Here is a 12968-nt window from a genome sequence, read left to right as displayed (position 1 = left end):
TGCTACAATTGGCAAAGGTTGGAGTTATTTTGTCTTGCTCTAGATAAAGTTCCTGGTTCTGTGTCTCTGGGCTTGATGCCTGTGTGCCTATGTTTACTAATGTTTGGGTTGTCTATGCTTTTTATTTAAAAAAATTAAAAATTAAAAATACCCAAACTAAATATAAAAGGACAGAAATGTTATAGAAAATAAAACCTAATTAGGCATCCATAACAACTAGTTGTCTAGGTTGAAAATTCAGTTTCTTTGATAATGGAATGTGTGCTCTGGTGAAGAACATCTCTGAACTGGGAACAATTAACAGCTGTTTTGATGCATCCAAAAAATAGCAGCTGAATGTTTATGTGTTTCTTAGCCACTAAGTATTAATTAGTTGCTTGAGGCCTTTATTTTACTGACTTTATCTGCACTCCATTAAACCTGTGCATAAAAACAGCTAGAAATGATATGCCACAGTAAGCAATAGAGATGGAAATGTTTAGCTTCTCATCTAGAAGTACTCTGCAGCGTACTCTAGGCTGTCGCAATAGAGACGTCACAGCATTTTCCCCAGTGTAACATATGTGCTTATGAACAACATACCATTATTTTACAGACAACATTTAGAGCAGTACATAAAGCTGTAAACAAAAGACTGAAGAAGAAGAAGATACATAGATCAATAAGAACGAATATAAAAGCAGCCAACGAAGAGTCAAAGGAGTCAAGGAATCTTATACGGCAACCACTGGAATTTTACCAAATGTTTAGTTGTTTAGATAGCTTTTGTTGTTCAATCAAACTTTAATGAGTGATTTTGAGGCTTGATTCCTAAAATTGTCCTGAAACCCTAAGGACACATAGGGGGAGATTTATCAAGAATGGCGCTGTCTGTCCCTGTGTTGATATCCCCTGCGTTGCCAAAGGAATCACCTAATTTATGATGAGGTGTACACCTCATCATAAATTAGGCACATCCTCCTGCAGTCCGTGCACCTAACCAGAAAGCTACGACAGCTCAGAGCTGCCGAAGATTTCCATCTTCATGAAGATAAATTTGTCGCTGTGTCTGGCCACACCCCCTTCAACGCCATTGCCACATACCCTTAGTGGAGACGACAGCAAAAAAGGGGTGATGTGACAATTTATTTAAACTTTTTAATGCCATTTTTCAGGCATAAAGAGAAAGATAAATCTCCCCCATAATCTTTGTTAGTCTTATGCGATGAGGGTGCACTCCATGACCTTAACTGCTTGTAATACTAAAGGGAATGTGTCATCAGAAAATGACCTATTGTTTAAAATATGCTTTTATGCAAGCAATGCAGAATTTGTGCTGTTGTTTTTTTTTTTTTTTATTTGCCATGTCACTATCTATCTTAAAAAATAAAAAAAAAGAATCCTGGAATTTTTACACTGGCCACCAGGCCTAATAATATGTCAAGGCTTTCTGTTCTGTGCGGATGCCATTTTAGTAGTCTTATTAATATAATCATATACAGGATTACAATGGAAGATAGCAATGAATATATCAGTGCTATATGTAACTAAAATAAATAAAAATAAAATCCTCTTTATAGAGGATTTATGGTCGCAGCTTATGTACTTACAGATCCCAGTGCATGCTTAGCAAACTCTCCCATAGAAGTCAATGAGTCAGCTCCAGTCTATTGTGTCTATGACCCTTGTGGCTGATGCTGAAGAACAAGTCTTGATATATTTTAGGCCTAGTGGCCAGTGCAAAAACTGCATGATTTTGGGATATTTTTTTTAACATACAATGACATGAAAAATATAAAAAAACACCCTAAATTAAAAAAAAAAATTACGTAGCATGTTATATGACATATTCCCTTTAAACATAGATTTTTCATGGCCTAATTAAAGTAGATATCATTCTTTTTCTAAGAATTAACTGTCACTCTTCAGCTATGGTTCTATGACCATAGTGTGGAACGTATATTACTAAAGAAATATGCAGAGTATTACTGATGAAACAGAGATTGATCAGCACCAAACAGAGTAAAGAATCAAATAGACTGACAGGAAGCAAGAGACGCCCAAAGTGTACCAAGGCAGCAGTCATGCTCAAGGAGTATTTGTACCTCAGTCCCTTTTTGGGCAGGGTGTTTCGGTCAAGTTGCAAACTGTTAAGATAAAGATAACTCCTACAAATAAGACAAAAACATTAGCACTACAGCCAAATAAAAAAAGAATAATGCTACTACAATTTAGTGTAATATACACAGAAGAAGGAAACGTTCCAAATGCCTGTGTATGGTTACTATGCTCTCATTGCTCTCTACAATAGATCCCCATGATTAGGGCAGTATGGTAGGCCTTCTTTAACAAAAGGGGTGGCATCATAATGGTATATTATAATAATATGATTATTATAATAGATTAATATATTTCATTATGACTGTATTTAAAGTCCTAAAGTCCTTGTATAGTTCTCAAATATGGGCAGTACAGTGGCTCAGCAGTTAGTAGCCTGGTTCTGCAGCATTGAGGTTCTGGGTTCAAATCCAACCAGGAACTACATGTGCATAAAATTGGGACATTTTCCTTGAGTTTACATGGGTTTCTTTTAGGTACTCCAGTCTCCTCACACACTCCAAGAACATACATATAGGTTAATTAATTTCCTATAAATTGGCACTTATGTGTTTTGGATAAGTGAGTTAGACTGTTAGCTCCACTGGGTACAGTGAGTATTTGTTGGGAAGCAACATGAAACACATTGATTAATTATAAAAGTAAATAATTACATCAATTCTTATTGGTGAATGTCCTCACCTTTCTGAAAGAGTTGATCTCACACTACCAGTCCGCATAAGCATGCTTTGTAGTTCTTGTGTACATGTTGTCAATCCAGATAGTGATCCATGATGACTAAGAGGTAAATCTATGGACTCTGAGCTGGTATGAAGGCTTGTCATAGACTGGTAACTAGGAGTATCTTTACTACCAGCAGAAGAACTGCTCAAATTTGTTGTCCATACTTGGCCACCCGATGTAAACGAATGTACGGAAGCTGGGCTGGAGGCCAAGGAATGTCCTAAGCTTATAACGTCAGGGGTTAATTCATTGGGTTTGCTGAACAAGGGGCTGCTGCTTCCACTCTGTCCTCCAGCGCTTCCCATGCTACCTGTACCAGATGATGGAGAATCCAAACTGCCTTGTCTAGCCAAGGATGTGTTGCTGGGGCTGGACATGACTGAAGCAGACTTCGCAGCATCACCACTGACTGGGGAAGAGGGTTTATTTCCTGCTTTTGTACCAAATAATCTGCAAGAAAATGTTACACAAGTATTATGCAACAGTTTTTTAATTTTCAAGACCAGGAGCTCATAAATGATTTATGAACTCATGGATTATTAGTGCATCTTAGCTGCAATAACATGGCTGAGGGGCTCAAAACCATTAGAAAATAACTACTCGGAATGGGTTGAAGGAGAGATATGCTCTCATGCAGACACACTATTTAACATGGTCCTATTAATTTTATGTCTTAGACACTGTATATTGAAAAGTTCTACAATTTTCTAATACATTTTGTATATTAATTTTGCACGGTTATAAAGACCACTGTTTGTGGCCATTGAATGGGAAGCTTCTTTTGATCCAGAGGATGAAACTATTTCCTGGTCCTATGATTACAGGTGCTTATTACATGTCCTGTGTGATCACCACATTTATGCCATCTATAAACTAAGGGTCATACAGGTTTAATTTTTTATTTTTTTATTCTGCCCATAAGTGGCCTGCTTGTATTTAATCTTCTGCTGTCATTTGGGAGGCCACCAGGCAAAATCTGCAAGAGGGCCCAACCCCCATATCAAGTGTAATTCATAAGACTGGTGTTTTCTTATGCATCAGAGGGCTTTTGGCTTTCCTCAGGTTTCGGTAGCAAATACTACCGCTGCACCGCCTATAACTATTATACTGTGCCTTTAAGATAAATTCACTAGCTGCAGACTAATATAGAAAAAATGCAGCTCAGCTGTATATTGCCTCCAACTCTACCTGTACATCGTGGGGCTGATCAAGTGCATTAAGCAGCTCTATGTTTGCTGATGGACAACAAAGGAATACAAAAATATGTTATTATTAAAGATCGGTATCTTATTAATCATAGGCAGTAGACTATTTACTGTATATCACACGCCATATAGGAAGAATCAATATAAGAAAATGCTGAAATAATTTTTATATCCACAAGGGGGAGACAGTTACACACACCACACTCATTTTGGCAGTGAGCACTATAAAGCTGGTATTTCTGAATTTGCATTAATCTAAGTGGAAAATATTGGTTTCTTCAAATTTTCAATAAAAATATAAAACACGGTGGCATTTGTAAAAGATAAATGGTTATTCTTCTTGGGTAAAGATCTAATAAAAACCATAGTATCTAATCATAAATGTGCTGTTAATGTTCTCTTATTAAATATACACTAGTTATCTAAGACTCCTCTCTAAAGGATATGATTATTACATACAGTAATAACACCTTGCCTGCCAACTGACAGCCTGAATATATTTCCTGTTCATCTATTCAGCTGTAATCAAATAATTTATTCAGACATGAACATTTATTGGACATTGTTTCCAAGGAAGAATATCTCTGCAATACTTTGCTATACAGAGGTTTCATACAGAAGCACACTGAGTACCTATTGCTTCAGAGCATGTGAGGAATTCTGTATGTGGATGTATGTGGGTCCTGTATGAAACGTGTAATTGTACTGTATAATACTTGTAAAGTTTTATTATACAGGCAGTGGCATGCCTAGGGTGTTAGGCACCCGGGGTGGGTCTTTTTTCTGGCACCCCCTATATTTTTTCTGGCAGCCCCCCCTTGCAGTAGTATTGCCCTCATTGTACAACCTTTACAGTAGTTTTGTCCAGATGTGTGCCCTCTCATGGTAGTTATGCCCACACTTTGCCCCCTCACATTATTTGTGCCCTCATTGTACAACTTTCACAGTAGTTATGCCCACATTGTGCCCCCTCACAGTAGTTATGCCCTCTCTGTGCCCCTTTCACAGTAGTAATGCCCACTCAGTGCCCCATAACAGTTATGCCCACCCCCTTCACAGGAGTAATACTGTCTGTGCCCTGTAGGAAGGCGCAGGGGTCCTTCATTGACGGAAGGTACGTGTCACCGAGGTTCCTGGCCTCGATGAGATAAGAACCAGTAATTTTGTGCGGCAGCTAGTGCTCGCTGACACTGTTTTACTTAGTGTGGCTGTAAAGCCAATCCGGGCTGGGTTCTTATTGGGAGCCTCCAAAGGGGTGGGTGGCTGTTCTCCACATCCAGGCCAGGTTTTGGGCTGGGGTTTAAAAGCCCTACCAGCAGCTTAGCTGGGTGTGGAATACACCTCCAAGTGATAGTGGAGCGCTGTGTTTTGGGAGCTGAGGAGTTCTGCCATACTGCAAGGCTGAGAGCTGCATGAGAGCTGCCAGCTGGAAGCCAGGCACCCTAAAGCCTGCTGTGGACTGCCAGGTGACGTGTTTTTGAGTTCTGTGGACTTTTGCTGTGTGAATTAACATGAGGATTCCTGCGTGTGAATTAACACCAGGGCCCTGCCAAGTATTGTTTCTTTTCTGCCTTTTTGTGTGAATAAACACTGACTTTTGCTTTTCAACCGTGGTTTTGCCTCTGTATTGCATCCGCTTACCCTGCCTACCAGAGCAAATCCCTACAGCCCCCTTCATAGTAGTAATGCCCATTGTGCCCCCTCCACAGTAGTAATGCCCATTGTGCCCGCTTCATAGTAGTAATGCCCATTTCAAAAAGCGCCATAAAAATCGCCGAACACCGAACCCGAACTTTTACGTAAATGTTCGGGGTCGGGTCCAAGTGCCAAAAACCCTAAAGTTCGGTACGAACCCGAACTTTACAGTTCAGATTCGCTCAACTCTAACAATGACCCAAAGCATACTGCAAAAGCAACCAAAGAGTTTTTAAGGGAAAGAAGTGGAATGTTATGCAATGGTCAAGTCAATCACCTGACCTGAATCCAATTGAGCATGCATTTCACTTGCTGAAGACAAAACTGAAGGGAAAATGCTCCAAGAACCAGCAGGAACTGAAGACAGTTGCAGTAGAGGCTTGGCAGAGCATCACCAGGGATGAAACCCATCGTATGGTGATGTCTATGCGTTCCAGACTTCAGGCTGTAATTGACTGCAAAGGATTTGCAACCAAGTATTAAAAAGTGAAAGTTTGATTTATGATTATTATTCTATCCCATTACTTTTGGTCCCTTAACAAGTGGAAGGCACAGATGCAAACTGTTGTAATTCCTACACCGTTCACGTGATTTGGATGTAAATACCCTCAAATTAAAGCTGACAGTCTGCAGTTAAAGCACATCTTGTTGGTTTCATTTCAAATCCATTGTGGTGGTGTATAGAGCCAAAAATTTTAGAATTGTGTCGATGTCCTAATATTTATGGACCTGACTGTTTATACACACACTTAATTGTTAATTGTCAGAAGAAACAATGACTTGTTCTTAACAAGCCTGCAAAAACATTTCACTTTTACTTAGGAGCAGCAGCAGTAAAGTGTGGATGTGGAAAGGATAAAGTGCATAGGGGTAATAATGGCAGCAACAGTAGCAATAACAGGAGCCGCACAGCATGGAACAGAAAAGGCAGTAGATGTGTGTGCGGCTGTTTACGGGTAGTAGTAGTAGTAGTAGAAGTAGGAGTAGTAGTAGTGGCAGTTATGTAAGGGTAGAAAGTAGAAAGAGAAGCAGCTAGGGCAGTGGTGGCAGCAGCAGCCACACAGCATGGAACATTATGGTTGACAGTGGCATGATGGGCTGCCCATAAATAGCCACCAGCAGCAATGGCAGATATATTCATCTGCCGCAGCTAGAGATGGGTGAAAATCTTCACAGATCCATGCCTAATTCATTTTGACAAATGTGATGTTTTGTACACTGGCAGAGGACATCTTTGTCTGTTTGGGTGTGACAACACTGAAATCTCTCTGAGATGACACTTAAGGCTGTACAAGACAGTAGGGTGAGAGCAAACTGGAACAATATACCTGCCAAGAAGTCCATGGGGTCAGGGTACAAGGCATGTGCCAGGGAAAGGCCACAGTCATTTAGAAAATAAAACAATTTTAAACATCATTTTTTAAAACATCTGGCCAGAAGCGCAAATATTTTACAGCAGTATCAAATTTTGGTGAAGGAGTAAAACTGCACTGCATTTTCATGAGAAAATGTTTACAGACAACTGGCGAACAGTCCAGCTGATGGCATATAGAAGAATAAAATTTTTGTGGATAACAAGACAATTTGTACAGACTCTTACCTGGGAAAAAGTCCAACTGATGGCATATGTGTCACTGCTGAGGTTGGGGAAAACCCTCAGCCGTGCGATGCCAGGAGATGGTAGGTCACTACTTGGCCAGGACCACAGAATTAGGGAGCAGGTCACCTCCTATCGCATCCCTAATCTGACCCTGACTCCTAGCTGCATGAGCCGACCTTGATGGTAGGAGGGCTCATGCTCCGGAACCTTGAAGTCCCTGCTAGCCCTCAGGGTGTCCCTAAACTAAGAGCAGGGTAAGACGACCTGTTCCTTCTGGATATGGAGGAATAGGAGTCTCACTGGCCAAGCTGCATGGAAGGGGGAACATATACAACTTATGGCAATGGCAGGTACATGCCACAAACACAACATTCACCTGCCACAGACACAAAGCCTGGAACCCATGTGCAAGTGCTGCTGTCCACAACAACACAAACGGACACAGCACACACCACATGCATACAACACCATACGTAGTCACGGGCAACCAAGTGAAGGGAAATGTCACTACGCACACCATAGGCCGTGACAATATGGAAGAATTAAATTTTGTGGACGACAAGACAATTTTTACAGATGCCTGCATGGCAAAAGGTCCAACTGATATCATACAGAAGAATGATATTTTAGAAAAGAATTAAATGGAGTCTGTCATAGAAATTGAACTAATATAACTACTAGCAATCGCAATCAGAACATTGTAAAAGCATTTTACCTCTAAGTGATCTAGGTGTTTATTCCATGTCCAGGAAAATAACTTACATTCCTATTAAAAACGGCTCCCAAGTGCCCAGCTCAGCAGGCTTTTATTTTCAAAGTGCCATCCCCTTACTGTCTGCTCCTCCCCTAACCTCCCAAGGCTTCCTCCATGGCATTGTGGTGGCATTAGGGGGAGGAAGCCTTAGGAGATTAGGGGAGGAGCAGACACTGGGGAATGGCGTGGGATTGGCCACTTTGAAAAGGAAAACCTGTCCAGCTGGGCACTTGGTAGCCATTTTTCATAGGAATAAAAGTGCTTTAGTACTTTTTCTGGACATGGAATAAACACCCACATGACAAAAAGGTATGGTTAAAATGTTTTTGCAATGTTCTGATGGTCATTGATGGTAGTTATATTAGTAAAATTTATGCGACCGACTCCATAAAAATTTTGTTGAAGGTGTGGAACTGCATCACAATTACAGCAGCAACCGCACTGCCGGCAAATTTACCAGGATGGAGTTCAGCTAGTCACAAATAGTTTTCTCATGGTCACACATTTCCTTATGGATGTACACTATCACAATGGAGAAAATAACATGGGGAAGGAGGAGGAGTATTGCTTGGGGATATGGCCTGGCTGCCACAAAGAAGACCAGGAGAAGGATAGGGAATGCTGGCCAGTTCTATTTTTTCACAGGATCCGGTGATGCTGCTTCATGTGCTGCAATAGAGTACCGGTACCTATATTTGTGTTTAAACACCCACTGCTTATTTTAATCCTGCAGATCTTGCACACAATTTTGGTTTTGTGTGCCAGTCTGGTGGAGAAAAAATGCCATACAGAAGATACTCACACAGAGCTAGCAGCAGCCAAGTTTAGACCAGGTCTGGCATGTTTTGAGCCTTCGCCCACAGTATCACTGGCATAACCAGTTTACAATCTGACCACAATAAAAACAGATCTTGGCCTGTCAGTTCATTTGGAGGTTTTGGCCATATGTTGTCGCCAGTCTTTATTGCTGCCAGGGCAACCACCCTCCTCCTCCTCCTGTCCAACACACAATCATTGTCATAGTCCTCACCCTCCTCAATATTTTTATCAGAGGGTTATTGTGGGCTCCTATGACCCTCCCAATTTCCAGCTCTGCATTTGTCTGAAGTGCCACTGTCGCCAGGGCTACCACTACCCCTACCACCACCACCATCTTGGCTACAAATGCCAGTATTAATACCACTACAACAGTTATGAAGTCTCCCACCTCCCCCTGAACATCCTCCTCATGGCAGTCTAAACGCTGACTGTTCACACTCAAATCATCAACAGGGAGACTCTCTTTAGTGTCTTCCATAGTGCATGGCATTTTGTTACCTCTGCTTAGGAAAAAATGTGCCCCACTAGGAGGGGGCAATGAAGGCAGAGATGATGCAACTGAAAAGCTTTTCTGGGATCACAAGGAGGAGGAGCTGGAGGAATGCTGTGACCTCTAGCTTCAAGCACAGTGTCAGACTTAGAGGTAACCTCAACATCATCCTGTGACTAAGAGAAGGAGTAAGCCATCCACTCCACAATGTCACCTTTTGTTGTCCTAAATATTATTGTGGAGCCTACTGGAAGCAAAGGAGAACTGTGGCCTACTACTACTATAACTACTACTACTAATACTAGTGCCCAAACAGCTGATACTGCTTCTGCAGTTTTAACTACTACCCACATTCTGACTGTTGAATTATGAGGCATGGGACTTTCATTTTTCACTTTTTCGTTTAACAGAAATGTTATTATGAGGCCTATATAAATTTAAAGTCACAGGTTTGGAACACAGATTATTAAACCATAGCAAAATTGCAAGTGTTTTTTTTCTGTAATTTAAAGACAGAGGAGCAATTAAACATCCCTCCACTACCACAAACACACTGCACACTGGTATTGATAATTTACAATGATAATAAAGCAGGTATTGTAGTAAAATGTGTTTACTGTAAATACACAGTTTCTTGAAGTAATACAATGCATTAAATAAAACGGGTATATTAATGTAGTTATTGCAGTAAAATGTTTGCTGTTACTGCATGGTATCTTGAAGTAATACAACGTGTTATTGAAATTTTCGGGAATGCTCAATTACAAACAAAAGATAAATTGAAGAAACTCCCTATCACACCTATATTGCTAGTTTGTATCTGTTCAGATCATTAGTTGCACACAGAATGGCATTTCTTCCTTCTGAGCACCTGCCAGAAACCTGCCCTATAATCGGATGATTAGACTGTCTGCACACCTTTGAACCAATCAGAGCAAGCCCGCCAGTGTTATGTGATCCTTCATCTTCATCCTCTCTCCTGTTTTCCCCACCAATTTCCACAGTAAATTGCCGCTGGCACTATTTTTGCTCAATCTGTCTGAAACTAATTATCAAACCTTTTCTTTGGCAGACGAAGATGAAGGATCATGTACTAATGTTCTACGCCAGTTTTTTTGGAATAGAAAAGTCTCACATTTTAACATAAGTGCCGATTTGCCACAAAATTTGTGACTTTTTAGCTTTTTCTGACACCTTTGCCAATTATTAAAATAGTAGGTTGGATGTGTGGGGAGGAGGGGGATTGCTAGTGGGAGCTCCACAGCCTGACTCATTTAACATGTGTGCCAGAAAAATGGCATAAATTACACCAGAAATCTACTCCAACTCCTGAACACAACAATTCTATTACAGGAATGTAACTCTTAATAAATTTGGTGGATCGTCCGCCAGCGTAGTAAATGACCACCACTTACTTTATTGCTGTGCCTTAGAAACTACACGCACTACTCTACATGAGCCTCAATGTCATAGCTTTGCCTCCAGTGCTATGTAAAATTGGTAAAGAAATACGCCAAAGAACAATGTAATTTTTTCTAATAAATTCTATGCCCTTGATGTTGACAACGCTTTGCGCCTAGGTAGCTCAACTTTTCAAGGTGAGAGACATTCTTCTATACTGCTCCCTTATGGTAACAGGGTGAATGAGCTCTGTGGTGCCGTTATTTTCTTTCTTTCAGTGAATTGTTAAAATATCCCATGCCACATTGTGATGATGCAGAAAATATATATCAACAATAGAGATTGTCTTACCTTCGGAATGTTGGAGAAGCAATATCAGGATATTTTGATCCTGGCTGTCTCAGACCTTGAGTACTGCAGGCACTGGCTGATGTCGGACTTGATTTTGGAGAGTTTGACAAAGAGACACTTTCTGAGTCTGACACCTTTTCTTTGTCCTTGTCTGTCTGATTGATATTGACAGGGCTGGAGCGCTCTGAGATTTTTGATGGTTCTCTTAGTTTTGTGCCCGCTGCACCAGCTGATTTGCTGCTGACATTTGAATCAATGCTACTTGTACTTGACCTGTGTCCTCCCCGTCCTGGAATACTACTAGTACTGGACTTAGAAGGACGAGGTAAGCTGCGATACTGCAGAGTGGCCTTGGAGTTGGACAGCAAAACTCCATCATCTTGATTTTGTGAACCATCGAGGCTTGTCTTCCTACCAGCACCTTTTCCTCCAATTCCTGATGATTTGGGCATTTTTCCAAGTGTAGCAGATCCACTTGTAATAGTAGCCCCACTTCCAGATCCAGTCTTCTTAAAGCCAAATGATCCAGTGGCTGTTGGTCGTGCAATTCCAGAAGGTGGCTTTTTACCTTCATCTCCACTGCTTTTTCCTGCATCGGAGGGGGAGCGCTGCAATGGGCCACCTTTAAGTGGTGCTTTAACTTTTTCAGAAGCTTTAACATCATCTGTTTTTCCTGTTGCAAATGATAAGGGAAATCATAATATACATATACATTAAGGCTTTGCTTTTATGATATAATAAAGTATAAGACTACCGTCATATCTACGTTTTTAAATCCAGCAGGCTGCTCCGGTAGAGAAACAGCCAGCCGGAGTTCATCATATCCAGCATACCTGGATAGGGCCGTGCACCATCGTTTCCCCATGAGTGCCAGGTTTTGGCTGGGCAAAAATCGGGGAGCACAGTTTTTTGAACAGCTGAAACTCAGCATTCATGCGAGATCCTATTATAGTCAATGGGGTCCAGAGGTGAACGGCAGTAACCAGCAATGACAGATACTGTGAAAGCCAGCAGACTGTACCTCTGTCAAAACAACCTAATAGACCTATTTAGACAAGTGATTGTTACCTCTGTGTGCTGTCTCAGTTTAGAACAACACACATTAAAGCAAAAAGTAAATTCCGAATTGTCAATCCTACTTTGAGCGCTGCAGGTTATGGGTGGGGTTGGTATTGTTCACACCTAGTTCAACTCTTCAAAATATTGAAACCGCGCTGCTCTCCAATAGCTCCACTCAGGGCACTTCAGCATGTGCCGACATTCATCAATATGCCAATTACTGTTTTCTTGCCACACATCTATTTACCTCTCCTATATTGGTTAAGACCAGATAGGCAAAGATAGTGAAGCACCGCAATGAGTGTTAATCTCAAACCAGCTTTTATCATACTCACAAACTTACAGGCATATCAAACAATTTGACCGGTTTCCCGTCTATCACCCGACCCGGGTTTCACCTTCGTGTTTTTTATACACAGGTTCCTCCTTCCACCTACCTAACATCCTCTTAATTTGCTTAAACGTTAAAATAAATATTTAAAACCTAAAAATACATGATTAAGATGATAAAAAGCATACAAAAAATTCATCATCCATCATAAATTTTTGGGATCTCACTGTATTTGTGGAGGATAGTGTATTAAAGACCAAGACATACTTTAAACCTATGGTGATACTACTAGTTGCCATTATGGGCCGTGAATTAAAAATATACAGTGACAGTTCAAAAGAACCGAAGCTGTACAGAGATAGAACCCTATTGGGAACAGAGTGATATGATCCAGAAGCGCTTCTGGGAAAAAGGATATAAAAAGAAAAATCTAGAGAAATGTA

General features: G+C 40.8%; 1 protein-coding gene across 13 annotated transcripts in view; it reads right to left on the bottom strand.

Annotated features, from left to right (window-relative positions):
• Positions 1-12968, bottom strand: part of NAV3 (neuron navigator 3) — a 549543-nt gene that overhangs the window by 92140 nt on the left and 444435 nt on the right. For 10 of the 13 annotated variants that reach the window (XM_040410312.1, XM_040410320.1, XM_040410268.1 and 7 more), the window contains 3 exons: positions 11136-11808; positions 2779-3270; positions 2085-2147 (listed from right to left, as the gene is read on the bottom strand). In XM_040410312.1, coding sequence (XP_040266246.1) covers positions 2085-2147; positions 2779-3270; positions 11136-11808 — 1228 coding nt within the window. The remainder of the gene's footprint in view (positions 1-2084; positions 2148-2778; positions 3271-11135; positions 11809-12968) is intronic. The other 3 variants (XM_040410288.1, XM_040410295.1, XM_040410343.1) reach the window with 3 other exon arrangements.

This window comes from Bufo bufo, chromosome 1 (assembly GCF_905171765.1).
Source record: "Bufo bufo chromosome 1, aBufBuf1.1, whole genome shotgun sequence".
In the NCBI taxonomy this organism is placed as follows: Eukaryota; Metazoa; Chordata; class Amphibia; order Anura; family Bufonidae; genus Bufo; species Bufo bufo.
The sequence above is the reverse complement of the archived record's forward strand: the minus strand, read 5'-3'. Positions and strand labels throughout refer to the sequence as shown.